General features: G+C 37.0%; 1 protein-coding gene across 2 annotated transcripts; it reads right to left on the reverse strand.

The window, feature by feature from the left end:
* Nucleotides 1–354: 354 nt before the first annotated feature.
* Nucleotides 355–15,659, reverse strand: LOC137955535 (DEAD-box ATP-dependent RNA helicase 35). 2 transcript variants are annotated; one of them, XM_068802521.1, is made up of 5 exons: nt 15,647–15,659; nt 8,956–9,105; nt 6,780–6,820; nt 2,113–3,166; nt 355–1,392 (listed from the first exon to the last, which is right to left on the reverse strand). In XM_068802521.1, the coding sequence occupies exons 4-5, from the start codon at nt 3,090–3,092 to the stop codon at nt 528–530; spliced, it is 1,845 nt and encodes a 614-aa protein (XP_068658622.1). In that variant the 5' UTR covers nt 3,093–3,166; nt 6,780–6,820; nt 8,956–9,105; nt 15,647–15,659; the 3' UTR covers nt 355–527. The 2 variants fall into 2 exon arrangements, with proteins under 2 accessions (XP_068658622.1, XP_068658621.1); XM_068802520.1 differs by having other exon boundaries at nt 6,767–6,820.
* Nucleotides 15,660–16,881: the final 1,222 nt, after the last annotated feature.

Raw genomic sequence — 16,881 nt, forward strand, 5'->3', positions numbered from 1 at the left:
CACGTTAAAAGGCAAAAAAAAGTTAGAATGAAAATTCACAATCGGAAAGTAGATTACCCAATTCTTTCATAAAATTATGGAATATGAAATTCAACCTCTCACAAGTAGAATCCACTTTCTTTAGAATTGTTTCTATATCCCTTTCGTTCTTCTTTCTTTCCTTCCATAAATGGAGGGAGATCTTCCCTACCCTTTTTGAGTTCCTTTTTATTCTTGTTAAAAAGGTGCAGGTTGCTTAAAATTAGGGTGATAACATGGGGGGCTTTTCAACCGGGCAACAATCGATTGATTTTCACAAAAGTATCAGTTCCAACTCTCACAAAATGGTTCACTAAATAATATACACATCGCCTGAAGAATGAGAAAATAGATGCAGAACCTCAGCATCTGCAAATTTTTTTTGCAGTATCTGCGTTCACAGCAGCATTTGTATTTATCTATTTCCTGTCAAATACATCATACCCAAAATCTGCTTATGAAATATTAAACAACATATGGAGAAACATTTGCAGATGGACTGACATACATCACATCTCCCCTCGATAACCACCAGAACCAAAATAATCTCTTCTTGTACCAGCAATAGCAATGCTCTTCCGGTGTTCCAGCTTTGGGCAGTCCCGTATCCGGTGGCCGAGCCCACCACAATATGCACAACCTTTTATTCCATTGGCGCTGCTAATGACATCCACGTCTTCCATTGGATCGTTTAGTTCCCCAAGCACCGGCGGGATGCGCTGCTTTGCTTCTTGCAAGAGGTGCTTCAAATCAAGAAGAGTGGTTTCACTCTGGTTCTTGTTTATGAAAGTCGTAGCAATACCCGTCTTTCCGCACCGTCCTGTCCGACCAATTCTGTGGACATAGTTCTCTATCTCAGCAGGCATATCGTAATTAATTACATGTTGGATGTCAGGAAAGTCCAACCCCTTTGAAGCCACATCCGTTGCAACCAAAACGTCCTTTTTCCCAGATTTAAAGAAAGTAATGGCTTCTTCTCTATCTTGCTGATCCTTGCCTCCATGTATGGCCACTGCCTCAACACCTTTAACAAGAAGGTATTCATGGATGTCATCAACATCAGCCTTATTCTCACAAAAAATAAGAACAGGTGGCGGAGTCTTTTGCAGGCATTCAAGGAGATAGACTATTTTTGCTTCTTGTTTCACATACTCTACTTCTTGGATAACGTCTAAATTAGCTGCTCCAGCTCGGCCAACATTCACAGTCACAGGTTTGACAAGAGCACTTCGGGCAAAAATTTGGATTTTTTTGGGCATGGTGGCAGAGAAAAGGAGGGTTTGTCTCTGTGCTTTAAAGTGATCAAAGACTTCCCTGACATCATCCTCAAAACCCAAATCCACCAGCCTATCTGCTTCATCTAAAGTTAAATATCTGCAGAAAAGACCATTGTTAGGATACACGTATGGGATTAGACTATTTGGATGACAATGGAATAAGCAAGATACAAGCATGAGGTTGAAATGAATATCAAAGACTAAAGTAAAGAGCACTAATGTGATCAACTTATTAGACAGACAATGATTTGTCTTTTACGAATAAAATATTCTATTCGTCCATGTACATTCCCTTTAACAAATTTTCAGGTACACAAACAAAAATTAATTAAAGAACACAGAGAAAATTTGATTTTTATTATCATTCCTTCATTTAAGGTTTTAAGGGCAACTGAAGCATTTCAAGAATAATCAAACAAATATATTTTGAAGTTGCTTTTGCAGTCCAATACTAAGTTCACTAAGATCATGCTGTAAAAAAAGTAAATACATAAGAAGAGAGACAATCACTAATAATACAGCCAAACTGACATTCGAAAAACAGTATCTCATGGCACAGGAGAATCTTAAAACACCTATTAGTTAAAAAACAAGAACACTCCCTGGGGAATAAAAAGATGCCAGACATAAAAAACTTCCAGGCATTCAACAGACAAATGTGAACCATGCCCATCACCTAGGTACACCAATGTCCAGAAGACAAGGATGTTTTGGTTTAAATGTTTCATTCACATGCTAATTGTTAATCCTCTAGTTTCATTTTCCAAGTCAACAGCACTTAGCAATGCAAAATGAATAACCACATACACAATCATACCTGCAGTTATCAAGATTCATCTTTTTTTTTGCAAGCATATCCTTCAACCTCCCAGGCGTCGCCACCACAATATGCACCCCCTTCTTCACAACCTCCAACTGTGACCTCATATCCACTCCTCCAATACAAAGCAAGGGTCTTAACTCAGGATACCCGCATTCCTTCAAGGGAATCAAAAATTGTTCCACAACCTCAAAAGTTTGTCTTGCCAGTTCTCTAGATGGACAAATCACCAAGCCAAAGGGACCCTCTCCAGGCACAATGGGCATCAAAATCTCCTCCTGTAATGCCACCATGATTAAGGGCAATACAAAGACTAAAGTCTTCCCTGAGCCTGTGAAAGCAATCCCAATCATGTCTCTACCAGATAAGATGACAGGCAGACCCTGGACTTGAATAGGGGTGGGTTGGGTAATGCCCTTGGCTTTCAACATCTTCAGTATGGACTCAGGGAATCTCATGTCCTTGAAATTTTTTATGGGAGGGGGTACATCTTCACCCTCAACCAGGATATGGTACTGCTTCCTGATGGAGTCAGAGGCCATGGTTCCACGACGGCGAATAGAAAGAGGAGGTTTCCACCCAGTCGGAAGGGGTTCAGTGTAGGTGATTCCCTTGGCAAGCTCCCGGACAGACATGAGTGCTTTACGGTCAGAAAGGTTTTCAATCATTTCTTTCTCTTGCTGGACAAGCTGCTCGGTGGGAGAAATCTCAGGTAGGTCACGCTTCAGTTGGGATGCCTTGATGAGGAGACTAGGTTTGGCCTCCTGAGGTTTGAAGTCAATTAGATCATTGTCAAGGTCCTGGTTATCTGTAGCGGAGGCTGCCTTTGCTGCCTCCTTCCCCTTGCGCCGAAGGATCTTTTGAGCTTCCATGGCCCGGCGTTTGTTGATAGGGATATATTCAACAAAGTTGTCAGCATTGTCAACAGCCTCATCAGCTTCTAGGGGAGATTTCCGCTTGGTGGTAGCAGCTTCCATGGTAGGAGAGTGAATGGCACACAGTACAATTGGTTGCACTTCAGAAGCTTATTGAATTGGTATCCAAATTATTCCTAAAATAAAAAATAGAAAGAACCATGTTTAGCAATTCAGCACATAAAAAAATGAGAGAAGATATCCATATTCCAAATTGCCTAATTATAATCTCCCCGTGAGAGAAGTAGCAAGCTTGAAGCTCACAAATAAAAACCCATCATTTACAACTACTAGAAAAACCTACAATTGACTCACAAGCCAACTATTTTTTTGAAAAGGATTCATAAAAATCAATTATCAAACGTGCAAAACATCCTTCAAACCTTCCTTCAAATCTTCAAAACTGAAAGGTGAATAGATGTTGATCTTTCAGTCTGATAGATCTTCTAATATTAATTTTATGATGAAAATACCAGAACATAAGCACAGTTATAAAGGACATAAATTCACTCATCTTTCAAGAAAAATAAACCGTGGTCTGCTTCTGTAAGCATTCTAGTGCCAGAGATCAGTCAATTTTAAATTTCCAAATGATAAACCACGAGATAATGGGAAAGATTTTTTTGTTCTAAATGAAAGTGAACATGCGGTGATTTTAGCTGAGACTGGAGATATTATGAATGACCCAATTCTTTACTTGTACTAACAGAGCCAAATTTTACAACTACAATCTCACAACTTAGCTCTTCTCAGTAAGGTTAAACATGCAGCCATCAAGTGAGTTAACCCTGAAATACTCCTAAAACTAGTTGCAGGCACAAAAAATATTTCATAACAATGGTTGACCAAGTCATAAAGATTAAGTTCCAATCAACAGTCATAATTGTGACAGATTTGTGAATCCTCAGTTGATGGCGCATATCACACGCTTGCAAAAAGAAGCTGAAACTGATATGAACAATGAGCCAGCGATCATAAAAGCCATACATGACTCACCTAAAAGAGTTGCACAAGTCATACTAAATTTTTTTCAAGTCAACAAGAGAAAGAGATACTCTTTTTACAAGTGGCTGTATTTGAGCCCAGAATGTGCCATCATCACATGGGAGACACTCTACGTAAACCAATTGAAGCACTGGGCTTTTTTGAAGGGGTAGAAGGCGAGGTAAAATAATCAAGAAGAAGAAAAAAGGGCAGGCGGTGGAACTTAGCCACTGGAACTTTTATCATACCCCAGCAATTTCCTGAAACTCTGAGAAAGAGATTGCACCAAGTGAAAATTTTGCCGCAGCTCAAACTCTTCCATGAATCGTCTGGAGTAAAAAGAGACCAAAGACCCTTTACCTCAATGTTATGCAGTGATTAGCAGCAAGTCAAATTGCTAACCAAACAAGTTGATCCAATCACTGGATAAAATTCAGATTATTCCACATCTCTTGGATTTCTTTTAGTTGTACATTTTGCATAATTCTGTTTACACTTCTTCACAGACTAGCACATTTTTTTGCCAACACTAGGATTGCCAGGTCCCCCACCTTGTCTCCACAATACCCAACCTATAAACTGGGGCATGGCATAACCCTTTTTTTCTTTCTTTTTCATACAATAATTAAAGTCTATGGCCATTGATAAGGTACTGATGCAAGCATGTCATATAGCTTCAACTCCAACAAAAGGACCTGAAAATTTACATTAGTACCTATGATTACACATCGATCACAGGACATACAACCATTCCTTGTTTATTTACCAGATGCAGGCCTACACATAACTATCCTATTTTATGCCCAATGGCAGAATATGCTTGCCACTCCGCTCAACCTCCCTTTCTACCAATGGACTAGTCTGCAAAATGTTTTGCTCCTAGCTTCCAAAAAAATTAACTTGTTTCTTTTTATTCCTCGTAAAAAAAACGTAGATCAAGGGATGAGCTAAAGCCCAGTAACTCCTATTCAGATTCACAAGAGTTTCCCCAATAATAGATGCATAAAGACAAAATCAATAAGAGGTAAGCACAACACACACGTACAACCATTCAATCAAAGCGCATGGATACACTAATAGTTCAGAACAATATATGTTGCTCCTCATAAAGACTATTCATATTTACATACAAAAATGTAAAATACATATACTAGTCATCCAAGAGAGCATGAGTTGGAACTTTATGCCGCTTCAAGCAGGTTGAAGACTTAATATCATACTAGCACCACACAAGAATCAATCCCGTATTTAGCTATACTCTCCAAATCTTGCTACACATGATTATCTCGCAACACATCATACTAACAAGGCCTTTACGGTTAATGGGTTTACCCCTGTAGATATTTATTTACCCAACCACAAATACACAAGCATCCCAATGCGTTGTGCCCTCATCACTTTCACAAATATGAATCATCTCTTTCACCACTATAAGTTCATTATACCCTCATCAGTTAGCTCAAGAGGTTCTGACTCCTCCTATACCCTCATTGAATTCTTGAATGAGGTCCTGACTGCTCACTGCAGATGAGGCACATTTCCCTCTAGTCCAATAGTTCCAAATCAAACCCATTAAGGGTTTGAATCATTATTCCTCAATCAGCGTCTTGAAAGAGGTCTATACCGTCCCATTTTTTGTCCCAAACCAAGTCCATATTATCCTCATCTAGTTGCCTAGTAGAGGCCCAAGCTCCCCATTGCAGATGGGGCACAACCACAATCCAGAGGTCCACTCAGATACTGAGGACCCAAATACTATTTAATTATCAAATTGGTAGAGTCCATACTCCTCACCTCTACATGAGAGGCCAATGATGCTATTCATTTAAGCCTTGTAACCATTCCTTCTTTAGTCAATATTAGAAAGTCCATTTAGACACCAACCCTTGAAGCTGCCATGCCCTCTAATGAAATGAACATATTACCCCCAGTTTGAGATCCAAAGAATGTTCAAAAGAAAACGAATCATTAAGTTAATGGCCCTAACATAATACACCACAATAAACTTTGCAAGGCTAAACCCTTTTAGAAGTAGATGTCCTAGAGAGTCAGCCGTACCTGAACATACAATTTCAATGCAGTGCAGTTTGCAAATAGCTCTAAGTATGATGCAATCCATGGTAGCACTTAAAATATTGAACATACTAGTTTAGAACCTCTCTTCCCTTGCAAGTTCAAAGTTAACATTAACTACTTGAGCAACCATTTCAAAAAAAAAAAAAAAAAACTACTTGAGAATCCCAATCAATGTCTTCAAGTACACCCTTCTATAACCAAGTGAAATGAAGATTATACAATTCAGCACGTATTTGAACAATGTCTCTTGATGTTACATCCCCTGAAGAACTGAAATGCAATAATCATTTCTTATATTGCTGACGTTGTGTCCACAATATATTGTACATGGAATCATATTCCTAGATCGTCCAACTCCTTGGCTAATAGGTTAGTTAAATTTGGAACCTCCCAGCAATCTCTAATTGTTTGGGACAGTTTCCCCTCCTAGTAATCTTGCTCTTCCGAGCCTATTAATATAACTCAGCATCATTTAAAAAAAAAGAAGTTTACTAATGGAAAGAAACAACACATAACCTGAAAGTAATACCTTAAGAATGCCTGAAATAGCAACTTAATTGACAACAGTTTAAAGAGTATCGCAATAACACATAACCTGAAAGTAATACCTTAAGCATGCCTGAAATAGTAACTTAATTGACAACAGTTTAAAGAGTATCAAGCATGAACATATTCACCTTAACAGCTAACCTGCAAGCCCGTCTTCTACACATCCAAGAAGCTAATGGTTCCTAGAAAGTTGAGAAATATACTCAGTCTCAGAAGCATCTATAACTTATACTGCATAAATTTTTAAAAAGATTTCCATTGTGAACGAGCTCCACAAGGGAAACAGAAATGTGTCTTGTTTTTTTTTTTTCGTGTAGGACCTAAGCAAACAGATCATCTTGATGTGAAACAATGGATCAAAACTGGTGGTCACCACATTGCTAACAATAGATCATCCAATACAGTTCATGAACAGAGTTGACAAGTGAAATCAACAAGGATTTCCATTCATTAAAGGACATGCAGCACCTGTAACATTTTCTTTCAGTAAATCTTTATTTTCAGTGAAATTGAATGGTACAATTTGAAAGAGTACCAGACACACACAGAACTGATATTATGTGGATCAGACGAAAGTCTACGGCTCAAGGTAAACTAAATGAGATAATAGTAAAGATGTGGTAGTCCAATAAAAATTTGTCAAAGAAACAACTTTTTATAACAGTGGTACTGTTGGAAAACTGAACAATGCAACATGTAAACTACTAAACCTTAATGGAACAGCAAACAGAAGAAGTCAGATGGACATAAATTAACTGTAGAAAAACAAAATTGAAACCAGGGTTCTCTACAGTTACCTAACTATTTTTAAAGATGAAAATTCTACAAAATGAGTCAGAGCTACCAAATATTCCTAATGGTCTCTAAGTCTACTAAACTTGCATCACGCTTTTTCCGATAGCTCTGATGCAGCTGGCAAGATCTCTTTGAATCCCCACTGCAAGAACCGTATACTAGTGCCTAGGATGATCAAGCTGAAAAGCTTTCAGATGCATGAAGTGCGGTAACTTAAAGCACTGTACAAAATTTTTGAGAGATTAGATCACAGAAAACCACTTATATTTTTGGGACTGGTTAGGATTTTGAGCTCAAAATACAAAAAAAAAAAATTAAAAAATCTGGCTGTCTTGGTATTTTCTTCCATCTTGCCTAACAAAATTCACGAATTTCTTTTCATATCCTAACCAAATTCAAGAGTAATATAACTAATACCAACATTTTCACACGTCCAGGTGAGCTACTTGTAACAGAAAGAGCACCAACGCCCTTTTTGATACACTTCAAAATGGCACTAGAAACAGAGAGACACCCCCAAACATTCTGCATACTTCCATGCAGTATCGTTATAGAAAGAGCACCACCAGCAAGCTACAAACGCTTTGAATTCCTACCCTTTTCCCCAAGCACATCAAATCACCACTCGAGTATTATAAATGGAGAAACCAGAATTGAATTACTAACATCTGCCCAACCAACTTAAAGACCATCACATTCCTCACAGCAAATGACATGAAACAAAAAATTCTGCCGAAAAGTACATGACTTCCAGAAGGAATCATAGCACCACCTTCAAATCAGAAGTCTGATGCCCAACACAATAAAAACTAAAAGTGGAAGAAAAAAAAATCATTGAATCCAATTATGCCAAAAACAAACAATAAAAAACTTATAATCTCAAACAAAAAGCTGATTTTGATCCAATAGCCCAACAACCCAAGATGGAAAAAATGAAATGACAGCTTGGAAAACAAGAACTGATCTAATTTCACTCCCCCAACGGCCAATTACACCAAAACAGGAACTCGAGAAAAACAGGAAATCACACCATAAATTACGTACCCTTTGAAACAAAAGAGAGCAATTTCCGAACGGAAAAGACACAATAATGAACAACTTCAAGAAGAAACTGACCACATACATTTAGAGAAAGAAAAAGCAATCGATGGAAACGGAGAAATGAAAGCAGAGGACCAAGGAATACATCTATGTCCAGAAGGGAACATTTTCACGAAGAACTCCTAAGGAGAAGCCAAAATCTGCTTGCTAATCTATGCGAAAACTATTTAAATCTAACCAAAAATCAGAGAATCTCTTAAACCTAAGAGGGAGCAGAACACGAAGGAAAACAATAAACTAAAGCAATCGAAGTCCTAAGAAGAGCAGAAATCCATTTGCAATTTTGTGCGAAAATGCAAGAGTTCAAACCACCGATTTCATAGCGCCAGACATCAGTTCTCTTTCAAGAGAACTTAAGAGGGAGAAGAACACGAAGAAAACAAAGAGAAGGGAAGAAAGGAGAATCATGAATCGGACTTACCCCCTTTTTTCCTACAAAATCCTGCTTCCTTCTCCGCTTGCTCTACTCCAGTCCTCTTATTCTCTTTCATTCGATTCTCGTCACTCTTTTGGTCGTGCTTTCCAAGAGTCAGGAAACAAAATTTCACACAGAAAAAAGAACTGTAGTAATCTAAACAAAAAATAGAACCATTAATCAATGAATCCCCCCGATGATGGAAGATAGAGATTGAGTTCACATAATTAAATATTATAATTGCATCAATTAAGAAACTGAAAACTTATATGGCAAAATTGAGGAATGGAAGCAAGTAGGTCCCATGGACACTATCTCCGCCCCCATCCTACCAAAAGTCCAGTTTTCAATTATCAAAAGTTTTCCAAAATTCAAAAGCCTAAAACTATATTATCTTAATAAATTCGAGAACTTAAGTTTATGGAAAAATAAATATTCTTCTGCCACTTACCACAATTAGCACATTAACACTCAAACACATCGAAGATCTTAAGCTATGGTTTTAAACCAGATTCGAATTGCAACTTTGACTATTTAATAGGTGTCAGTAGAGGCTGTGGCTAGCAAAAGATTGGAGCATTTTTGAATCCTGGAGCCTCTTACATAGTAGGCATTCCCTGTGCTATTCTCTTCGCTTTTGTCTTACATTATGGAAGAAAGGTGAGATTAAGTGGTGATCGTATGTGTGCTTATTCTGCAAGTGGTTCTTCTTCTAACCGTAGCATTTCTCACCAATTGGGAGCGTAAGTCAGTCTCACCCCTCCATCAACCTGATATCCGGCCAATCCTCATGAACTGGATTTTTAAGTGTCCAAACATTGTTTTAAAACCTAAAAACATATGGACAACAAGTTCAGATCAACCTTTACAAGTTAGTGGCTCCTGTCCAACTTTTTCTCCGGCTAATCTACCAGGCAAGGAAGGCCAACTGCAGAGTCCACAAATACACCCTCAAGGTATTATCTTTTAGCCATCGTTAATTCGTAAATTGCCACACCTTGCACTCAATTGTTATACAATCGTTATACCTTTTTACAGATTTGAAGGGCGAGTGACTGATTAGCTGTGCAAGCCCAATCCTTCGCTAATTATAATCTCCCCATGATAGAAGTAGCAAGCTTGAAGCTCACAATTAAAAACCCATCATTTACAACTACTAGAAAAACTTACAATTTACTGACAAGTCAACTAGTTTTTTGAAAAGGATTCATAAAAATCAATTATCAAACATGAAAAACATCCTTCAGACCTTCCTTCAAATCTTCAAAACTGAAAGGTGAATAGATGGTGATCTTCTAATATTAATTTTATGATGTATATACCAGAACATTAAACACAGTTATAAATGACGCAAATTCACTCATCTTTCAAGAAAAATAAACCGTGGTCTGCTTCTGTAAGCATTCTAGTGCCAGAGATCAGTCAATTTTAAATTTCCAAATGATAAACCACGAGATAATGGGAAAGATTTTTTTGTTCTAAATGAAAGTGAACATGCGGTGATTTTAGCTGAGACTGGAGATATTATGAATGACCCAATTCTTTACTTGGACTAACAGAGCCAAATTTTACAACTACAATCTCACAACTTAGCTCTTGTCATTATGGTGGTTAAACAGGCAGCCATCAAGTGAGTTAACCCTGAAATACCACTAAAACTAGTTGCAGGCACAAAAAATATTTCATAACAATGGTTGACCAAGTCATAAAGATTAAGTTCCAATCAACAGTCATAATTGTTACAGATTTGTGAATCCTCAGTTGATGGCGCATATCACACGCTTGCAAAAAGAAGCTGAAACTGATATGAACAATGCGCCAACGATCATAAAAGTCATAAATGTCTCACCAAAAAAAGTTGCACAACTCATACTAAAGTTTTTTCAAGTAAACATTAGAAGGAGATACTCTTTTTACAAGTGGCTGTATTTGAGCAAAGAATGCGCCATCATCACATGGGAGACACTCTGCTTAAACAAATTGAAGCACTGGGCTTTCTTGAAGGGGTAGAAGGTGAGGTAAAATAATCAAGAAGAAGAAAAAAGAGCAGGTGGTGGAACTTAGCCACTGAAACTTTTATCATACCCCAGCAATTTCCTGAAACTCTGAGAAAGAGATTGCACCAAGTGAAAATTTTGCCGCAGCTAAAACTCTTCCATGAATCGTCTGGAGTAAAAAGAGACCAAAGACCCTTTACCTCAATGTTATGCAGTGACTAGCAGCAAAGTCAAATTGCTAACCAAACAAGTTGATCCAATCACTGGATAAAATTCAGATTATTCCAATTCTCTTGGATTTCTTTTAGTTGTACATTTTGCACAATTCTGTTTACACTTCTTCACGGACTAGCACATTTTTTTGCCAATGCTAGGATTGCCAGGTCCCCCACCTTGTCCCCACAATATCCAACCTATAAACTGGGGCATGGCATAACCCTTTTTTTCTTTCTTTGTCATACAATAATTAAAGTCTATGGCCATTGATAAGGTACTGATGCAAGCATGTCATATAGATTCAACTCCAACAAAAGGACCTGACAATTTACATTAGTACCTATGGTTACACATCGATCACAGGACATACAACCATTCCTTTTTTATTTACCAGATGCAGGCCTACACATAACTATCCTATTTTATACCCAATGGCAGAATATGCTTGCCACTCTGCTCAACCTCCCTTTCTACCAATGGACTGGTCTGCAAAATGTTTTGCTCCTAGCTTCCAAAAAAATTAACTTGTTTCTTTTTTTTCCTCTTAAAAAAACGTAGATCAAGGGATGATCTAAAGCCCAGTAACTCCTATTCAGATTCACAAGAGTTTCCCTAATAATACATGCATAAAGACAAAATCAATAAGAGGTAAGCACAACACACCTGTACAATCATTCAATCAAAGCGCATGGATACACTAATAGTTCAGAACAATATACGTTACTCCTCATAAAGACTATTCATATTTACATACAAAAGTGTAAAATACATATACTAGTCATCCAAGAAAGTATCAGTTGGAACTTTATGCTGCTTCAAGCAGGTTGAAGACTTAATATCATACTAGCACCACACAAGAATCAATCTCGTATTTAGTTATACTCTCCAAATCTTGCTACACATCATACTAACAAGGCCTTTACGGTTAATGGGTTTACCCCTGTAGATATTTATTTACCCAACCACAAATACACAAGCATCCCAATGCGTTGTACCCTCATCACTTTCACAAATATGAATCATCTCTTTCACCACTATAAGTTCATTATACCCTCATCAGTTAGCTAAATGAGGTTCTGACTCCTCCTATACCCTCATTGAATTCTTGAATGAGGTCCTGACTCCTCAGTGCAGATGAGGCACATTTCCCTCTAGTCCAATAGTTCCAAATCAACCCCATTACGGGTTTGAATCATTATTCCTCAATCAGCGTCTTGAAAGAGGTCCATATCGTCCCATTTTTTGTCCCAAACCAAGTCCATATTATCCTCATCTAGTTGCCCAGTAGAGGCCCAAGCACTCCATTGCAGATGGGGCACAACCACGATCCAGAGGTCCACTCAGATACTGAGGACCCAAATACTATTTAATTATCAAATTGGTAGTCCATACTCCTCACCTCTACATGAGAGGCCAAGGACGCTACTCATTTAAGCCTTGCAACCATTCCTTCTTTAGCCAATATTAGAAAGTCCATTTAGACACCAACCCTTGAAGCTGCCATGCCCTCTAATGAAATGAACATATTACCCCCAGTTTGAGATCCAAAGAATGTTCAAAAGGAAACAATTCATTAATTTAATGGCCCTAACATAATACACCACAATAAACTTTGCAAGGCTAAACCCTTTTAGAAGTAGATGTCCTAGAGAGTCAGCAGTACCCGAACATACAATGTCAATGCAGTGCAGTTTCAAATAGCTCTAAGTATGATGCAATCCATGGTAGCACTTAAAATATTAAACATACTAGTTTAGAACCTCTCTTCCCTTGCAAGTTCAAAGTTAACATTAACTACTTCAGAAACCATTTAAAAAATAAATAAAAAATAAAATAAAATACTTGAGAAACCCAATCAATGTCTTCAAGTACACCCTCATATAACCAAGTGACATGAAGATTATACAATTCAGCACGTATTTGAACAATGCCTCTTGATGTTACATCCCCGAAGAACTGAAATGCAATAATCATTTCTGATATTGCTGACATTGTGCCCACAATATATTGTACATGGAATCATATTCCTAGATCATCCGACTTCTTGGCTAATAGGTTAGTTAAATTTGGAACCTCCCAGCAATCTCTCATTGTTTGGGACGGTGTCCCCTCCTTGTAATCTTGCTCTCCCGAGCCTATTAATATAACTCAGCATCATTCCAAAAAAAAAAAAAAAAAGGTTTACTAATGGAAAGAAACAACACGTAACCTGAAAGTAATACCTTAAGCATGCCTGAAATAGCAACTTAATTGACAACAGTTTATAAAGTATCGAAACAACACATAACCTGATGGTAATACCTAAAGCATGCCTGAAATAGTAACTTAATTGACAACAGTTTAAAGAGTATCAAGCATGAACATATTCACCTTAACAGCTAACCTGCAAGCCCATCTTCTACACATCCAAGAAGCTAATGGTTCCTGGAAGGTTGAGAAATATACTCACAGTCTCAGAAGCATCTATAACCTAAACTAAGGAGCATAAATTTGTAAAAAGATTTCCATTGTGAAAGAGCTCCACAAGAGAAACAAAATTGTGTCTATCTTTTTTTTTTCGTATAGGACCTAAGCAAACAGATCATCTTGATGTGAAACAATGGGTCAAACTGGTGCTCACCACATTGCTAACAATAGATCATCCAATACAGTTCATGAACAGAGTTGACAAGTGAAATCAACAAGGATTTCTGTCAGCTTCAAAATTGTTTCCTGGAAACATGACACACCAATGGTCCTTGGAGACATATTTTTACTACAAATACTTTTCCAAACTTTCCTGAAAAAATGACTTAGCATGAACTTATAGTTATGTAAATTCATTTCTTTTAGAAAAAATTGCTTAACCACAAAATTTTCCAGGTTAGAATTTTCTTTTTCAAAACTGTTTCCAGGAAACATGAGACACTAATGGTCTCTGGAGTCATATTTTCACTAAAAATATTTTTCCAACCTTTCCTCAAAAATGCATTAACATGGCCATATAGTTACTTAAAGTCATTTGTTTAAGAGAAAATCGCCTCACTACAAAATTTTCTTGGTGTCTTTTCAGCTACAAAATTGTTTCCAAGAAATATGACACACTAATGGTCCCTGGAGATGTAATTTTACAAAAATTACTTTTCCATCCTTTCCTTATAAATTGCATTAACATGGTCTTTGAGTTATATAAAGTCATTTGTTTTAAAAAAAAAAAATTCCTAACTACAAAATTTTCCAGGTAAGAATTTTCTACTTCAAAACTATTTCCAAGAAACATGACACACTAATGGTTCCTGGCTAGAGAAGTATTTTTACTAGAAATAATTTTCCAACATTTCCTAAAAAATGCATTGACATTGCCTCATAGTTGTATAAATTCATTTGTTTTAGCAAAAACTACCTAACCACAAAACTTTCCAAGTTAGAATTTTCTGCTTCAAAACTGTCACAAAATTTTTCGGGTAAGAATTTTCTACTTCAAAATTGTTTCCAAGAAACATGACACACTAATGGTTCTTGGCTGGAGAAGTATTTTTACTAGAAATAATTTTCCAACATTTCCTAAAAAATGCATTGACATTGCCTTATAGTTGTATAAATTCATTTGTTTTAGCAAAAACTACCTAACCACAAAATTTTCCAAGTTAGAATTTTCTACTTCAAAACTGTTTCCAGGAAACATGAGACACTAATAGTCCCTGGAGTCATATTTTTACTAGAAATATTTAACCAACCTTTCCTCAAAAATCCATTAACATGGCCTTATAGTTGCAAAAAGTCATTTGTTTCAGAGAAAATTGTCTAACCACAAAATATAAGCAGTATCAAGCCTGAATCATCTTATATCTGTCGAAGAAATTAAAACAATCCTCAAGAAAACAAACAGCTGAATTACTTCTCAAAACATATAAAATTATATTATTGTATTCTTGAAAATTTGGAACATATCATCAAAGGAATGGGTAAATTTGGAAACAGATTTGGAAAACTCCCTTTCATTACAGACAATAAACAGGAGTGTTTCAATTTTTTTTCTTTGGAAAGCACCCTTTTATGTCTCTAGAGCATTGCTTTATTACAGGAACTCCAAAGGACTCTAGTACAACCACTGTGCTTGTAACCCACTTGGGACTACAACAGCGGGTCTTTTTTAAGTCAATTGCAAGTATCAACTAAGTCATGGGAATCAGGAAGACAGTATCTGTTGATGGCAACTAAGTATCAACAGCGGCTACCTGCCATGAAATATAAATCTGTTAGTACTAATAGTTTACTATGCTTCCTTCGTTTTACCTGGACAGGCCATTCTATACACAACCAGGTGAGAGTGCCTACGAATGACTTTTCCAAGTAAAATACAGATTCACTTTATTCAAAATCAAAAGTTATTTGATGACCATTCTGTTAGCTCACTGCAACAACTTAACATAAATGAGATAAACATCTCCACCACCATGAGATAAGGATTTAGAATCAAGAGATGGGTTAGAAACACAGTGCACCTGCTGAGATAAGGACTTAAGGTCTGCTGAGAGTCCACTATTTTCAGGTCGGTTAATCTCCAAGCTTCACCCAAAAAACAAAAAAAACAAAAAGAGGGTCATTAAATGACTCAAGTTGAAAAGCACAGAACCAGTAGTTTGTGCATGCCTTAACAGAGTACCTCAACCAGAATGACCCATTGAGCCCTCCAGATTTTGCAGCCAACACACATATAAATCAAGCTCATGTCATTCATTTCTCATGTTCAGATAGGTCCACTGAGATTTTCAAAACAATGGAAAATCAGGTTACAAACATTCTGACAAAAAATTTAACAAGATGAGCAGAGCTCTTAGTTATGCTGCTTGATCTTCCATGCAGGAAAATGTAGGCATTAAACGGATGGTGCATTAATGGAAGGGCCCTTAACACTACTCATTTTCATAAAGGGGTAAAAAAAAAAACAAATACCATATCCTTTTGTGTTTTTACTTTGGTCATTTAGGTCAAAACAAAGAAAACAACATTCTCAAAAGAACAAAGATTCTTGCTGCAAAAAATTCACACAGACCAAGCAAAGATTTTTAACAGAGATATGGATATTGAACACCTAGCTACGAATTACAGCCATTGTGTGGCACAAGAAATGCATACTGTGCGAGGATACCTGCGATGGCTAGGGCTTCCATTTTTAAGAAAGGAAGAAGCATTGCTTCACTCAATTGTTAAAATTTTCAGCCTCTGCAATCGCAAAATAGAAGCCATGTCCAATATATATGGTTTAATTTGCAGATTGATATGGTCTGAAGTGCTGCCATTCCCATGGTAGTCCTAATTACAGATTGAACCACAAGATGAAGATCTAATTTCCTTGTGGCGCACTCCAGACCAGTGGTATAAAGTAAAGTAGAAGTTGCAAGAATACGATGATCAAGCTGCAACACAAGTATAAACCATGAGCATCTTACAGATAAAAAACATAGCCTCTTACATTCTCTAGATAAAAAAATTCAAAACAAAATCATATAATAAAAATTGAAGCACACAAATAAATACAATTAATATGACAACAAAATTAGAATTATTAAAGGTATAAAAGTCTCTGATATAGATACTTCAGGCAACAGGCTCTGGTTGCCATGCTAAAATATCTTATATCATGTGATTTTGTCCTACAATTCCCCATGCGAATGGCAGATTCCAAAGGGCAACTGACATTTTCCTATTAGTCAACAAACCTCACCTTAAAGTTAAC

The sequence above is a fragment of the Aristolochia californica genome, unplaced genomic scaffold (genome assembly GCF_029961685.1).
Source record: "Aristolochia californica isolate CCGP_79_NKW_82.1479 unplaced genomic scaffold, dmAriCali1.0.hap1 SCAF_2, whole genome shotgun sequence".
Lineage (NCBI taxonomy): Eukaryota > Viridiplantae > Streptophyta > Magnoliopsida > Piperales > Aristolochiaceae > Aristolochia > Aristolochia californica.

Coding starts and splice junctions, on each gene's coding strand:
- LOC137955535 (XM_068802521.1), bottom strand. CDS start 3,092: ATGGAAGCTGCTACCACCAAGCGGAAATCTCCCCTAGAAGCTGATGAG. Junction 1,393..2,112: donor ATGAATCTTGATAACTGCAG/GTATGATTGTGT, acceptor TCTTTTCTGCAG/ATATTTAACTTTAGATGAAG.